General features: G+C 45.2%; 1 protein-coding gene across 1 annotated transcript in view; it reads right to left on the reverse strand.

Annotated features, from left to right (window-relative positions):
- Nucleotides 1-16085, reverse strand: part of LOC130122538 (inositol polyphosphate-5-phosphatase A) — a 180393-nt gene that overhangs the window by 29670 nt on the left and 134638 nt on the right. Inside the window, 2 exon segments of the mRNA XM_056291469.1 lie at nt 291-365; nt 871-966. Coding sequence (XP_056147444.1) covers nt 291-365; nt 871-966 — 171 coding nt within the window.

Here is a 16085-nt window from a genome sequence, read left to right on the forward strand (position 1 = left end):
GAACACATGATTTCAACTTGTTAAAATGTGGAATATAATATGAACAAAATCTGATATAGCTCAGGGGGCATGAATACTTCCTGAAGGCGCTGCATGTCATCGCCTGTTTAATGGGGAATCAACCGGAGATACACTAAGCGACGGCCGTTGTTGCTGTGCTAAATGTTCTGAGAGACTGTCTCCCGGGTTGATAAGATAAATTAAACCCGTAACAGATGAATGGAAAATGAGGAATTAGGATATGAACTGGATAAATGTGTCATGGGTTACAAAGCGAAAGGGTAACTTACCGAGGTCCCATTGTTTTCCCGGAAAACGTCCTGGTTGACATAATTAAAAAGCTTCTTTTCAAGTTGAAGAACAACCTGAACCAATGGCGAGAGAGGCTGATTAATAGCAATACTAATGTGAACTGCACTTTGTAATTAGAGCACTAATGAACTGTGCTGTGCTGCAGTATTAGGGAGCAATGTTCATCCTATCTGTGTCTCATGGCGGCATCAAACCAAACTCGCACCTCCTGCTAATCCACCAGCATACCTCAGTGAGGAAATGCCATGGTGCTTTCACATTTCCAAGTTAAGATTAACTCTTGTGATGCACTTCACTTTCTGATGTTTATATATGTGCACAAGTATGAGTCTTTTTTCAATGTGTGGCGTAAGCAAGCATGCTAACATTTCTCCTGTAGGTTGATGAGATTCAAAAAAAAGGCAAGAGAAGCCCTATTAGATAAATTTAGAGTAATGTCATTGTTTCAGCTTTGTTGGTAATTAAAGGTTCAGACTCATGATGTAGCTCTGACAAATGAGGCTGTGGCATGCCGACAACAACACGGTGTGTGTCTGCATGACTTGTAATTCAACGTACCTTTCGGTCGTTGTCGCTCTCTCTGAATATTAGCTTGTCAACTTCGTTGGTGTCAGCGGCTCTGACTGTCTGCATAGTGGCAGTGGAGCAGAGACTCTGCAGGGGAGAGAGGGTTGAACAGACATGATCAGAAACACACACCAGGAATAAAAAAAAAGTTGGGTCATGGTGATCTCCTGTTAGGAAAAAAAAAAGGTTACCGTTACTCTGAAAATGACTCAAAATCATCCAAACCCAAAATAAAAATATACCCCTAATGGTGACCAGTGTCACAAAAAGAACCCAATTTCTGAATAATGTTAAAGGATATTTATGAGCCATTTAAATGTGATTTAAACCAACACTCACAAGCATTTGTGAGTGTACAGGGGGGCACATTCACACCCACTTACTTTGCACAGCAGTTCATAAGGCTGGGATGCTGTACTGTGTCACATTACTGCAGCCATTCAGCGGTCCTTACCGACAGCCTTTTTAAACACCATGCAGTACACCACTAAGCATTTGAAGGATTTTTAAAGAACCGTCCACACAAAGTACCACCTCACTGTCCCCCTCTTTATTTAGGTCTATGTACTGACCCCGCGGACCATGTGCGTGCTTAAATTCCCCTTTGTGGACTCTCTTAACAATTAGTTAAACATTTGACCATCTGTGTTTGAAGACAGTTGAATGAGGTAATCCTTCAGCCAGTGGTTCCCATACCGCACGGCAGGGACGGGGCAACCTGATTGAAATTCAAAGCACAGATTAGATAATCGGGTCAAGCCAATATAACTGGCAGAAAAAGGTCCTGCAGACTGAAATGTCACAAATCAGTCCTGCCGTGGCCCTGACAAAAAAAAAACAAAACGCCAGACCAGTTTAGTACAAACACTACGGCTCTGAAAGTAGAGCGACTCTCCTCTGGACCCCCCACCCCATCCCACTCCACATGCACCTCAACCCGGTTCTTCATGCCCCCCCCCCTTCTCCCAGAAGCTACTTTCTAAAGCCCTAACAAATCGCTCCATCTTTCACTCATTTAGGCCTTCCAAATGCAGGGTCAATATGGTCCCCTGACAGCCAAATGCTAATGCGCTTAAGTGCGCTTAAGCAGCTTTGTGCAATGAATAGGCCAAAGACGGAGCTAGAGAGACGGGCAAGGCAGAGATACGTTCCCCGTCAGACAGCCACTGTAGCCACAACTAGAACACAGATCCAAAAAAGTCATTTTTTTCCATCTTCATCTGTGACAACTGTCAAACCGACAACATTTGGCCGTTGTAGTTTTACTTTGAAATTCCATGTCTCATTTTAGGTATCACTAAAAGCAAAAAAGAAAAGAAAAAGCAACCGCTAAGGAAGCCACGCGAATGCTTTCGAGCCAGAAGAGATGAAAATAAAAATAAAGTCTACGTTTATCTCTTTAGGAAAAAAATCAACCTTTTGAGTTGGTGAATTCTGCAAGTCTTTGGCCCTCTCATTCTCCCCAGTAAGCCCCCTTCTGTTGTCGGCTTTGCAAATCCAAAAGCAAGTGAAGCAGAAATCCCCGGCCACCTCGCAGTCAGCGCCGAATCCACAAACTCACCCTGCGTATTAGCCTAAAAATAAGAATCAATATTTAAAGGACCGAAATAGCCCCTCTATTCAAGTTCAAATAATTTCAACGATCTAGAGAGCGAGGCTTGCATCCAAGGGTGAATGATTAAATTTTTTTGTGTCATTTTTGCCTTTATGGGTAGAGGGTAGTCAACTGGCAGACAGGAGACAAGAGAGATGGGAACGACATGAAACAAAGTTCGCTGGCTAGAATTGAACTAGGGACGTTGTGGTTATGTGGCATATGGCGTAACCATTCTGCTACTGGGGCGCCGGGGGAATGATAATCCAAACTGATAAATACCCATTACTTAGCTATAGATAACCTCCATAACCAGGCACGTGCAGACCCACAAGGCACACAGATGTTCTCTGTGTGCACATGGGCACACACACACTTAGAGATTTCTATATGGAGAACGTTGGAATGAGATCACACTAAGTGAGCTCATTGGTCCTCAATGGTTTCGTATTTGTGTGACACCTTTTGCCAACTGCCCCTGCAAGGAAAGTTCAACGAGGGGGGAAAAAAATGCACAATTAGCTAATGCTCTCTTGTTCTTATGGGAAAACTGTAGTACTCAGCATGAAGAGACTCTGGATTCCAGGGCAAATTGAATTATTCTAGTTTCAGGGAAACGAATGATTCCAATTGCAGTTACTGTAGGTATTACATTTGTCCTTTAGCAATTACACCAAATTACTAAGGGGATTCAGTCAAGAATGAGACATTTGTTTCTTTGACATGTATATTGCATAGATTTATTATCGAGATGACACCAGTTAGGATAATCCTTTTTATTTAGATTTAAAACAAACTAATGTACCAGAGGAGTTCTCCGCTGAACCATGTTACCTCATCAGGCCTTCTGGGGTCACGGGGTGGACCGGTACAAGGTGGTGGACCCAGACATGTGATTGATTGATCCATTCATAACTTCATTGACTATGACCGATCAGTGTGTCACAGTAGTAGGTGGTGGTTGATTGCACCTCATTGATCACAGCTCTCCCTGTGCCGTCTTGAGACACCTCAGCAAAATCAACCCCCCATCCCTCCATCCTCACCATAACCTGCCATACCCTCGTGGCTCAATCGTCCCAATCACTCATCAACTGCCAAAAATCCCCCCCCCCCAAAAAAAACAGAACACGATAAAATGATGTGAGGAGTAAATAATAGCACTTCGTATTGGCAAAAATTTGGTGTAAGGCACGATTTGACATATAGTGATATATTACCATACTACAAAATTACGACATACTGCAATGTTTCGTCAAAGTCTTAGAAACATTTTTATCAAGAAAACACCTCAATATGCATAAAATCCAAGTAATCAAAGCCATAGCTAGTGTGACACTAGCAACGCCTGCTGTTGTGGTTCTTTGCAGCCCTGTTATAATACTGCACCTGCCACCTAGTGGTCAGAGATGGGAACAACACAATGAAGGAGCGCCACTGCAACGTCTCTTTGGGCGTAATCTTAAGAATCCGTGTAGCCTTTTTGAAAAGCATTACAGTATCGTCAAAAGGTGGTATCGCACAGCACAAGTGTACCGATATTTTCTTATACCTTTTGTAAATACGAACCCCGTGCTGCCCCTCGAGGCCACATGAATGCAAGCGATACCTCTTTCTCACTGCTGTCAAAACCCCCGGTGCAAGACAAGAAATTAAGGGACAAATAGAAAGAAAAACATATCAACAAACAAACAAACAAGCAAAAACAAAACAAAACTCAATTTCCATGACCACAATGAGCGAAAGAAGGATGTTGATCTGTGTTAACCCAGCTCCTCGAGTCTAATTGTGGACCATGCATCTGGTAATAAGGTCTCGGGGTGGTGTGACTGCCAGTATGAGAGGGAGTAGAGGCCATGCTGAACGGAGTGCTCTCTTCCACCGGGCCATCAAAGCGCCTGCATCCTAAACCAATTACTTCGATACGCGCTCTCACCGACTGCCCTAAATGATATTAACATAATTTGACTGACTGCAATTGCTTCCTCATTTGATATACTCGGAGTCAGAAACGGGGAAGCAGAGGGAATAGGGGGGAAAGAGTGACAGCTGTCAGACACTGGGAAAGTTAAATGCAGGGTACAAAGACCCTTCCTCAAGATTTTGGGCTTCATAACCTGTTGCTGAAAAGTGACTTCGCATTACAGTTCTGTACTGCAGGTCTGAGGTGAACTCCGAGGGATTGTGGAGAGCCAGAGGCAGGGGGGCGGGGGGGGCGGGGTGAGGGGTTGCTGAAGAAGGCGCTAGCTTTGCGCTTCAATGGAAGATAATCTCATGACTGTCGCAAGAGGAAGCAGCTTTCTAAAGGAGCTCTCTATTTCCAGCTGCTCCCTTAGAAGAGAGGTTAAAGCAATCTGTCCCACTTCAAAGACCAAAGACACTGCGCGTGCATGCATGCATGCACATGCACGCACGCACACACACACATGCATGCATGCACACACACACACACACACGCACACACACACACACGCGCACACACACACACACACACACACCTTCTGTCCACTGGTCCTGGTCTGCAAACAGATGGAGTTTCTCCACTGAACCCGACTCAAACACAAGCCTGACAACACCCAGCAGAACAACACACAATATTGTGACACAAATTACACAGAGCGGGGTCTGTTACATAAAGCAGCACCCATCAAATTTCAATTGCCAGAAAAGGTACAAATGTTAAGAAAAGAGCCCTTACCTCAAGTACACAACTGGGTCACGCACTAAACTCCGAAGCTAACAACAGTAAATCTACTACCTATCTTTAACAGGGTAGGTAACCCCACCTGCCAAACACATTACACTGAACATACCTCCTACAACACAACTGTGAGCACTGCCTCCATCAGCTACAGCCTCCTCATTTCCACTGCATTTTGGTCAAATACAACTCAGCTCCTAGATAGCAGTACATGACATATTTCTATCAGAATCAGTCACAATCTATGCAGAGGAATTTGTCTTGCTGATATGATGTTAAAAAATCACAAGGTGGTCGTCCATATGTGGCTTGCAGGGGCTTCCCGGCTGGGCATGGGCACAGGGCATGGCCGGGCTCCAGCCAGGTACACTGAAGCCAGTCTACGACTCAGCCTCTTGCCCAATGAGTTTATCGGCCTCCCTACCTCTGCTCCTATGCCACCATAAACTAAACTGCCATTTCACAAAATACCGTAATTCACTGAAAGCGTTTCGATCTCAGCGATTAAAACTCAATTGGATGGAGAGAATGTGCCAGAATGAATGTGCGAGACCGAGAGGAAGAGAGACAGGATGAGAGGACAATGAGCTATGCATTCATTCTTCATTACCAGAGGTAAGGGACCGGGGTTGCCCTTTTTGTCACCGGGGGCAGTGGCATTGTCACGGCTCGCCATTATTTTCTCGCCGCCACGCACAGCGCCCTGCCAACTGAGGGAGGGTTGCCAGCGGGGCTGCCAGATTCGGCCAGAGGCGCTTAGCACTCTCCAGGCTTCCCTCGTTCTCTGCATGTCTCCCTTCATCAAGCCTCTCCTGTATCGGTGATTGAGACAACTGCCTGAGCAGGTGAAGGGGACGTCCAAAGCGAACAAAAACAAATATGGCCTCTGCTCCCCCTGCCAGCTATTACACAGGACGGCCAGTAAATCAGCAGTGACCCTCCCGGTCCGATCTGCCTGGAGACGAGCCAGAAATATCTGCTTTCTCGCCCCGTAGCTGGCAAATTAATCCAACCAAAGGTGGAGGATTCATCACTGCCACACCTTGCGGGATGGGGACTTAACATGGAGATGAAGTGGTCGACAGAAGCCACTGTAACACCCTAAGTGAGATTCCCTCTCTAGGATACTTGGAATAGTTAGCCTAGCTCTGACCCGCTGGACAACGGTTGACCCTTGCAAGCCATGACTGTGTTGCCCCAACTAGAGAGTAATGCACACAATACCCCTGGTACCTTCCCATGAACCCCTGAGTGTCGTGTGAGCCTTTTAGGGGTGGTGCACAGTGTTCGCCGTAAGGTCCTCCAAAACCTGCCACGCCCACGGTCAGAAACCATCTTGGAGAGGTAAAAGGGCACGCAAGGTAACTATAATGTGCCCTATTTATCTTAAGCATTAGAACATCTGGGAAACTTCTCTAAAACAATGGGAAGCATTGAGAGCTGCCATTCTTGCCACTTTTAGGACCAGGCCAAAAAGCATTTGTCCCCTCGGAATGGATAATGGACAGGCCACAAATCATTCAGGACAACAGGACAGAGGGGTGTGTGCATGTGTGAGTGTGTGAGCGTGAATGTATATGTATGTTTTGTGTGACAGTGTGTGTGTGTTCTCCCCCCGGTATTTAACTTCTCTGCTGGCCCATTCTGCAGGGCCCCGCAGGACAAATTGCCCTGCATGGTTGTCTTTGAGAGGCAGTGCAGCGCGCAGAGAAAGGGACAGGGCTGAAACACAGGGAACAGGCCCATAAAAATTCATCACTTTGACCCCGGCGACCCGCCGCTACCGGGGGGGTCCACACACTCACACAAACACACACGCAAGCGCTTGCCCACCCATCTACCCACACATCCATACAATACATGCACACGCATGTGCACACACACACACACACACCCCACCCCAACTTATCTTGAATAATAATAATAATAATAATAATGATAATAAAAAATTACACCAACTCAACAACTGCATCCAAATTCATTCCAACATTTCCTTTAAGATGCAACTAGAGGTGCACAAAGATGCAAAAGCTCCTGATCTTTTTCCCTCACTTGCAAACACACACACGCACGCACGCACACACACATGCATGCATGCACGCGCACACACATACACACACATTTTGCAGACACAATAGCCATAGAAAGCCTTCTCCACAGGAAAAGGCCACCAGATGCTTCATTGTGACTGTGTCTGTGTGTGTAAAGTAGTGGCAGTAAAAAGAGGGTGGGCTCTCCTGAGGCGTATTAGACGGAGTAAGAGAGGGACATTGTCTGGGGCGAGGCTCTTGACACATTACTGCCACCTGTACAAAGACAACCTAATGAGAGATTTAATCTGAGAAACCTCCCCTGCCACTTTAAGTCAGCACTTTGAAACCAATCGCGGCAGATGTCGGCAAGGCTGTTTAACGTACCGGCTTGCCTTAACCCCCTCAATACGGCCTTACAGTCGGGCCGGCTCAATGGCCACCTTAATGTGGCATTCATTTGAATGTTGTTAGCTGCGTTTGTTATGCTTCCAATAGGCAGCTTTGAGAGCATAAACAGTGGGTGGAGGCTCTACGGCCATTCATGTGCCCCCCCCCCCCCCGCTTCTCTTCTTAAAACCGGCATTTATCCTGTTGATGAGAAAACAAATTCAATTCCAACCATAAAGCAATGATTATAAAACACTGGAATAGGATTGGTATTGACTGAGTGTAAACACTAAGCGCTTGCAAACACGCCGCCCCCGTTTAATTCTCTCGTTCCGACGCAGCCCGAGGACTCTATTGAGGGAAACGGCGAGGTTCGGGGATACGCTGTTGCCAGGCCGTTGCGAGAATATCGAAGAGCCAATCGGTGATGGGTAACTCGTGGCCCGATGAAAATGCAGTCCGCGGAGTTCATTACCTCAGGGTTCGATAAAGATCAGGAGTGAACAATTAATGAGGCTCTAATTCCGTCCCTTCGACACAGCGCTGGAGCACAGGTAGCGCTGCAGACTGGAAAACCGACCCTTTAGAATAAACGAGTCTCTGATTGGATGCTACAGATCGCTGAAGATTAAAATCAAACACGGACTATCAAAAAAAAAAAAAAAAAAGAGAATTTTATACTTCCAGGAAGTCTTCAAAACAATGCAAAGAAGTGCACACCCAGCTGCATGAGGTGCACACACTAAGACTGTTACAAAAAACTGCAAAATTGGAAAAAAAAAGTGGTTGCACACTAGGATGCTACACAGTGTAGTTTCATAAGACCAATCTTTCACCAGGCGTGATGAATTTCACCAGGCATGATGAATTTCACCAGGCAGGATGAATTTCCTGATGAAGCGGGCAAACCTAGCTTTTATTAAACCACGCTAAAATCTGTGTGCAAACATCTTTTCGAAAAAATTTTTTTAACTTCTAGGACGTATCGCACAACAAGGGCGGTTTAGTTGGAGACGGAGATCGTGGGCTTTTTGAGACAGGCAGGTGACGAGCCTTCTCTCCTATAAAGTTAGCAGTGAGGAAAGGACCCAGGCAGGGCCCAGAATGCTCCAAACAGACAAAGAACATTGATTCATTTGGAGCACCACCCTTTAATTTGTTTGCACCATTTCATCTAAATGATGTGCTTGTCCACCAGGGCAAGCGGAGAGAGAAGGGGTGGAGGAGGGGGTGGCGATGTAATTCAGCCAAGGAAGTGGGGGAGAGAAGAAGGTTCAGGGGGAGGAGGGGTCTTGACACCCCACCACAGAGCGCTAGGCAACCATCTAGTGGGTGGGCTTTGTGATACATTTTACCAATTTTTCATGCCCATCCCTCTTGATGTGACCCCACTCGGGACCCTTTATGCCCCTGACAGCTCCGTGCAGGAAAACATGCTGCCGCTCTGATAGCATGAAATCGGGAACAAAGACCCCTCGGGGAAAGGAGAAGGGGGCCGCCGTGGCACACTGTGCTCCGGGCCCGCCTGGCTCTGGACACAAACAGATGTTAGGCCAGCCCTGGCCCACTCAGCCCCCTGAAAGAGTGGGCCTTGTCGGAGAAACAGGCTTGAAATGCATTGTTTCGGCCTCCCCTAAGACAAAAAGAGGAGCCACTCCTGCTGAAAGGGCCCGGCAATATGGCCGTCGCCGATAAATCACAGAGGGGAGTCAGAGAAACAGCCATGAATTCTCAATGTGCCACTTAATAGGCCCTCTTAAATATGATGGGATATTTGTGTGCGGTTTGAATGGAGCCAGGCGACTCTTAATGTCAGTGGGCAGAGTTGTTTAAAAGCCCGTGGTGCCAACCGCGGGTTTACTGCTGTGTTACAATGAGCCATTCTGTTGGTAATGTCGCTCTATGAATGACAGTGTGTCTGTGCATAGAGAAACCAACAGAAGTGGCTGCTCAATTCCTCATATCACCACCACATTTACAATGGCCAGTAGTGGAATGTAACTAAGTACATTTACTCAAGTACTGTACTTAAGTACAAATTTGAAGTACTTGTACTTTACTTGAGTGTTATTTTGTGCAACTTTAAACTTCTACTCCACTATGTTTGTCTGACAGCTTTAGTTACTAGTTACTTTTCAGATTACAATTTTTCATACCCTTCCTGTCTAATGAAAACAATGCATCTCCAAACTTGGTGATGTTGAATTTGATTTTCTCCCCAATTGTACTTGGCCAATTACCCCACTCCCGAGCCATCCCAGTCGCTGCTTGCTTCAACCCTCCTGCCGATCTGGGGAGGGCTGCAGACTACCACGTCTCCTCCGATACATGTGGAGTCGCCAGCTGCTTCTTTTCACCTGACAGTGAGGAGTTTCGCCAGGGGGACGTAGCGCGTGGGAGGATCACGCTATTCCCCCCCAGTTTGCCCTTCCTCCCGAACAGGTGCCCCAAATGACCACAGGAGGCGCTACGGCAGCGACCAGGACACATACCCACATCCGCCTTTTCTGATACACTGAAGTATTAAGTGTTCCTTTATGGGTTGAGCAATTCTCCTACTCCTTAAACTAAATAAGCTATTTAAAAACCCTCTTGGATTAGCTGGAAAATGCATCGTCACAAAGCTGAACACGGGGCTGCTTGTTGAGCTCATGAAAAGTTGACTTTTAAAGAGATACCTGGTTCTCACAGGACAGCGACACTGCAAACATACGATGGTCTTATAGAGTATGACGCATTGCTGCAGATTTAACAACCCAACAGGATATAAAATCATTAAAATTAGCTTGACCTTAAACATCTACAGCAGTAAAATGTGATATACACATTCATGCAGCAGTAATATGGGACAGGGACCTTTTTTTCTGCAAAATGAATACTTCAAGTACATTTTGCTGATAATACTTTCATATTTTTACTTAAGTACGGGTTTGAATGCAGGACTTTTACTTCTAGTGGAGTATTTTTTATAGTGTGGTATTAGTACTTTTACTTAAGCAAAGGATCTGAATACTTCTCCCACCACTGACACTGGCTTCTTAAAAAAAAAAAAAGCAATAGAATTTTAAATCCCTACCGGTCTACTCATTTTCTTGTTTTGCAACAGATCAAGACGAAATGAGATGCTTAGCCTCGCTTCAGTGAGCTGTGGTTAACCTGTGGTTTGACGGTGATATTAGACACGTGCAGTCACACTTATTTGGAGTACTTCATGAAATGTCTTGCGGATTATGGAGAAACCACACTTACGACTGCAGTTAAATAGTGATATGATATAGTGTATCTGCGTGCAAGTGAATCTGTGTGTGTGTGTGTGTGTGTGTGTGTGTGTGTGTGTGTGTGTGTGTGTGTTCGTGCATGCAAACTGTTACATAACCTCCAGAGACAACATGCACCACCCTGGGGCCTGCTTGGCACCCCTTCACCCCTCAGAAAGAAAAACTATTATTGTGCTCTGCTTTGCAAAGGCTGGGGACTGCATTAGTCAAAATAGACTGACATCATACAAGCGGGGCACTATACACCGGCCACAAAGAGATCCCTATCTTCAAACGTTTATGCTAACATTTCATTTGGACTGAATTAAAAAAAAAAAGAAAGAAACAAAGAAGAGGCTAGTAACTAGTTGTTGTACCTCCTTGTGATTTGGTGAACCTAGAGTCTGTTTTTTTTTTCTTCCAGTGGTCTTTTTATTGATTTTCAGGATTTACCGGGGTCTGTTTAAACAAATCACGGGAAGGTCCAAAGCATCAATCTAGCGATGAGACACACAGAAAGGGAAAAGATAAAGCCCTAAAGCTGATCATTCATGATTTATAGAAATTTAACTGCTCAGCAAAAGTGGTGGAATGAATATGGGGGACAAAAGGTCAATATCCCTGCCAAGTCCAGCTGAATCCAGGTCCGGCTCGTGGATTAATCTGATCATTTCTGAAATGAGATTATCATTATGAGAGGCATAACCAGCACATGACGGCTGCAAATACAAATAGACGGCAAGAGGCTTATCTTCATCATTTTTAAAAAATCTGCTGACTGCTCAAATTACGCAGCTCGCGGTGCCGATGAACACAACTGTACCAAGAGGCTGTTTGTAATACCCCGACCGGGGGATTTGTTTACTCCTCGTATAAAGACCGCACTGTTCTGTGTTTGAGTTGATATCTTAAGCATTATCCATCCGATATACGTGCTTTTCGTGGCGAATAGAGCTCCCCGACAAAGAAAAAACATCTTTTCCAGTCCTTTTTTTTTTTGGCGGTAGTGAAAAGGTCTTTTCCCTGAGCTGTTAAAGACTGATGGTTAAGTGCTGCTGAAAGCCTTGAGCAGATATAGAGGGAGAGTCGAAGCCAGTGGAGCACAAAATGAGGAGAGAGAGACAGAGACAGAGACAGAGAGAGAGACAGACAGACAGAGAGAGAGCGACAAGAGAGAGACAGAGAGCAAGAGAGAGCGATAGACAGAGAAAGAGAGAGTGACAGAGAGGCAGAGACAGAGAGGCAGACAGAGAGAGAGCGAGAGAGACCAAGCGAGAGAGAGACAGAGAAAGACAGAGACAGACAAAGAGAGACAGAAAGACAGAGAAAGAGAGAGAGAGAGACAGAGACAGCGAGAGAGAGCGATAGAGACAGAGAAAGAGAGAGTGACAGAGAGGCAGAGACAGAGAGACAGACAGAGAGACAGACAGAGAGAGGGAGAGAGACCCAGCGAGAGAGAGACAGAGAAAGACAGACAGTGAGAGAGAGAGAGAGAGAGAGAGAGAGAGAGAGAGAGAGAGAGAGAGAGAGAGAGAGAGAGAGAGAGACAGCGAGGCAGACAGAGAGGCAGACAGAGAGAGAGAGCGAGAGAGACCCAGCGAGAGAGAGACAGAGAAAGACAGAGACAGCGGGAGAGAGAGAGAGAGAGAGAGAGACAGAGACAGAGACAGCGAGACAGAGAGGCGGACAGAGAGAGAGAGCAAGAGAGACCCAGCGAGAGAGAGACAGAGAAAGACAGAGACAGACAGAGAAAGACAGAGACAGACAGAGAAAGAGAGACAGAGAGACAGTGAGAGAGAGAGAAACAGAGACAGTGAGAGAGAGTAATTGAGGGAATTACTGAGAGGACAAATGACAACACCAGCTAATAGAAGGTGATTAAGTAATTAAGTAATTGAGTAAGTGTGTGTGTGAGAGAGTTTGTGAAAACAAAAGTGATCACATTGAAAAGCTGTTCCTGGGCCTGCACGGCAAGTGTCCCACCTCTTCTATGAAGTGACCTCACTCTATTTACTTATACTGCAGCAAAGGCCAATTAGTCATTAATTAGAGCCTTTGGATGGTGACTCGACCAGGGTAAATATCTATTCATTCAAATCATGACTACTCTACTTATACCCAGAAATATGCGGCTATCTTTCTCCTGCATGTAGCATGCAACAACAAAATCCACTAATCATAACTGGAGGCAGTTTGCCGAAATCCGTGTGGATCGTTTCACGAGCCTTCTGACCGAAGATTCCCTGATGGAAACATCCCAACCTGCCACAGCATCAGCGAGTATGGAGTAGACAGAGGGTTTCACTCTATAGGGGATGGAGGGGGGGGGGGTCATTCTAGTGCAAAATCACAACACTAAGCTGTGATGATTTTAATATTGCCTCCGTTCCCCTGAATTGCAATACTGAAGCACAATGAACTGTAAAGAGGTTTGATTTCATGATTTCTGTAACTGCCTCAATTTGAATTATTTTAATGTTTACCATTGAACACATACATGGGAAGCAAGTTTTAGGCTTTTGTAACACACGGGCCTTAAATGCATTTAGTTAAATGCGTTTTGTTCTTCATTTTCTTTGGCTTATTGCAGTTTTCACATTTCACTAGTGATGAGAGGGGATGGAGTTTTAAAAGAATCACAATATTGATTAATATCGTGATATCTGAAAAATACATATCGTAATATCGCAATGCGTATCATGAAATATCATACTAATTCTGAACGGGGAGGTTTCCTAGCTATTCCCAGCCCTAGTTTCTCCATGCAATGGCTATGTCTTCAAGAGAGAGCACCAGTGAGTGAGTGAAGCTGGTTAGGGGCAGCGTCCTTTGACCGGGGCCGACCCCGGGGCCCTACGGGGCAGCGCTCCCTCCCAGGCACTGCTGGTGCCAGGCTCTGCGCTCATCCTGGGGTTGGTCAGTCACGCCATCCTACCGTTGGCATGGTGCGCCCAGCTGCCAGCAACAGCCCCCCCCCACCCCACAAATGCACCAGGGCAATAGCATGGCTGGCGCCGGGCTCAAACGGCCTGTTGTTAATGAGCAGCGCCAACAGAAGCCACTGCTTGTTCTTCATTTGCCAGCATTTTAATTAAATGGACAGCGCTCTGATCAAAGCTACATTGCTCGAGTTACGCCCTCATAGCTGAAGTCTTTCTCTCTGTGTCTTTCCTGCTGTATTCATTAGCATCTAGAGCAAACAGAGAGCGCGGAGACAGAACAGGCACTGTCGTCCAAAGGGAATAGTCTGCCTCTATATCCAGATGGGTTATCTCTGATATAATGGCCCCTCATTGTGATAGATTGGACTCTTCTAGCCATATAATGTGCCTTTATTGTATTGTGAGAAAACATCTCTATCACAGGCTCTGGCTATGAGGCAATGAACATGCCCGGGGGGGGGGGGGTCAAATAGTAGTTGGAAATAATTGGGAGTATTTGTTTCGGTCTGACTGATGAAACATTTAGTCAGAGTTTATTGCATCAAGACATATCAGATTGTGTCGGCTAAACTGTCAATCAAAGAGAAGCCCGTTAATTTAAAAAGTCTATAACCAACCATAAAAGAAAGCATGAGCAAAGTGAACTCAACCTGGGTTTGGGCAATAAAACACGACATCGGTCTCAAGGTCTTCTCTTGGACAAATAAAGCCTGACTAATACTCAACAATTAAAACCAGAAGGAATTACAATGCACGATAAGATAACAATATTTGCTGAAATCTGTTCCTGGAATAATATCACAACAACCGCGCTACACTGGAAACACTAGTGATTGTTTGGGTTTCCGTTTGGCTCCGGTTAAGTAGTGCTGAGAGGTGAGTGGGATTGTGAGTCTCCTTTGTTTTGAGTGGAAACGCATGTGTGTATCTGGGAAACTGGTGGCAACTCAGCAGGGTCACGGTCCCCGGTGTTGGGGGGTCCCTCAGAACAGAGGCCCAAATCAGTGCTAGCCCACTGGTTAATGGATGGATGGCCCCAAAAATTAATTAGCCTGACTAATGTAGTGTACACTTAATTACAGTGGCTGCCTTTTGATTTATAGCAGGCCAGAAACACATGGGCTAGTCAAAGCAGGGCTAAAAAGGAGGAGTTGTTTACCCTTTACCGGTGGAAATGGTTTAGCCAGCGCAGGTTCACCAGCCAGGACAATAGCCATTAGCGAAAAAAAAAGAGGAATATACGAGGAGTTTCCTTCCAAAATGAGATCAATTATTTGAAGTGAAAATAAAACAAATATGCAACCAACAAACAAAAACATGATAGTTACGCCAACAAAATGACTGAGATCACAATATTAAAAGAATTTGATGAAATTAAAAAAAAAAAATTGTTCTGCGATATAATTACGGACAAAATCCCTCTGGTAGCCCCCCTGCCCATCCACCCCTGTATGTCTGTGTTATGTTTATCTGCTGTCTTGTTTCACCCCATTTATTGTAAAGCGACTTTGAGTGTTAGAGAAGCGCTATCGAAGTTTAATTTATTATTATTTATTAAAATTACAGTTTTGCACACTGGATTCTCTGCATTTTAGAAATGCTAATTGAGTAACCTTGATAAACCTTATATTTCTTTCCCAAAAATTGGACATCATATAAATCATTCAAAAGTGAAAAATCATTTAGAATGAAAAGTAAACAGGAGCAAAAGAAGAAACCATTTATGCACATATAAGCATATGTACATATTAACAAAAATATAAAAGTAACTTGGCAATTAGAATAAAGACATTCCCTGAATAGCCAAATGATAAAACCAAATTAAAGACCTTGCATACATACTCGTCTCCTTGGGCATGAGGATGTTCTTTGGGGGGGACTTCTATGTGTGAAAAATAAAATATCTATCACTCTGGCTTGTCAATGCTGAGCTTTTTACAGCTGTCATTAGAAACCGAGCCAGTCCAGGGCCCCATTTCGTGCTGCTAAAGTGAGGAAAAGGACAGCAGACAAAAAAAAAAAAAAGAAAGATTGATGCCTGGGTGGGCCCCATGCACTTCCTGCAGTCACAGACAGGGGGCGCTACTCAAAACATTCCCGGGGCTGGAATCCTCTCGGATAATAGCAGCATTGAGAGGCCAGCTATCCTAATGAAATCTGCCCATGTAGCAGCAGATCAGCTCCAATTAAAACAGCCCCATGCCGTGTCACAGGGACGGTAGATCAAGTCAGCAATTAACCTTCCAGCTGGCCTCTATCAATCCTTAAATTGGAGCAGGCTGGCCAGCAGCA

The sequence above is a fragment of the Lampris incognitus genome, chromosome 13 (assembly GCF_029633865.1).
Source record: "Lampris incognitus isolate fLamInc1 chromosome 13, fLamInc1.hap2, whole genome shotgun sequence".
Taxonomy (NCBI): Eukaryota; Metazoa; Chordata; class Actinopteri; order Lampriformes; family Lampridae; genus Lampris; species Lampris incognitus.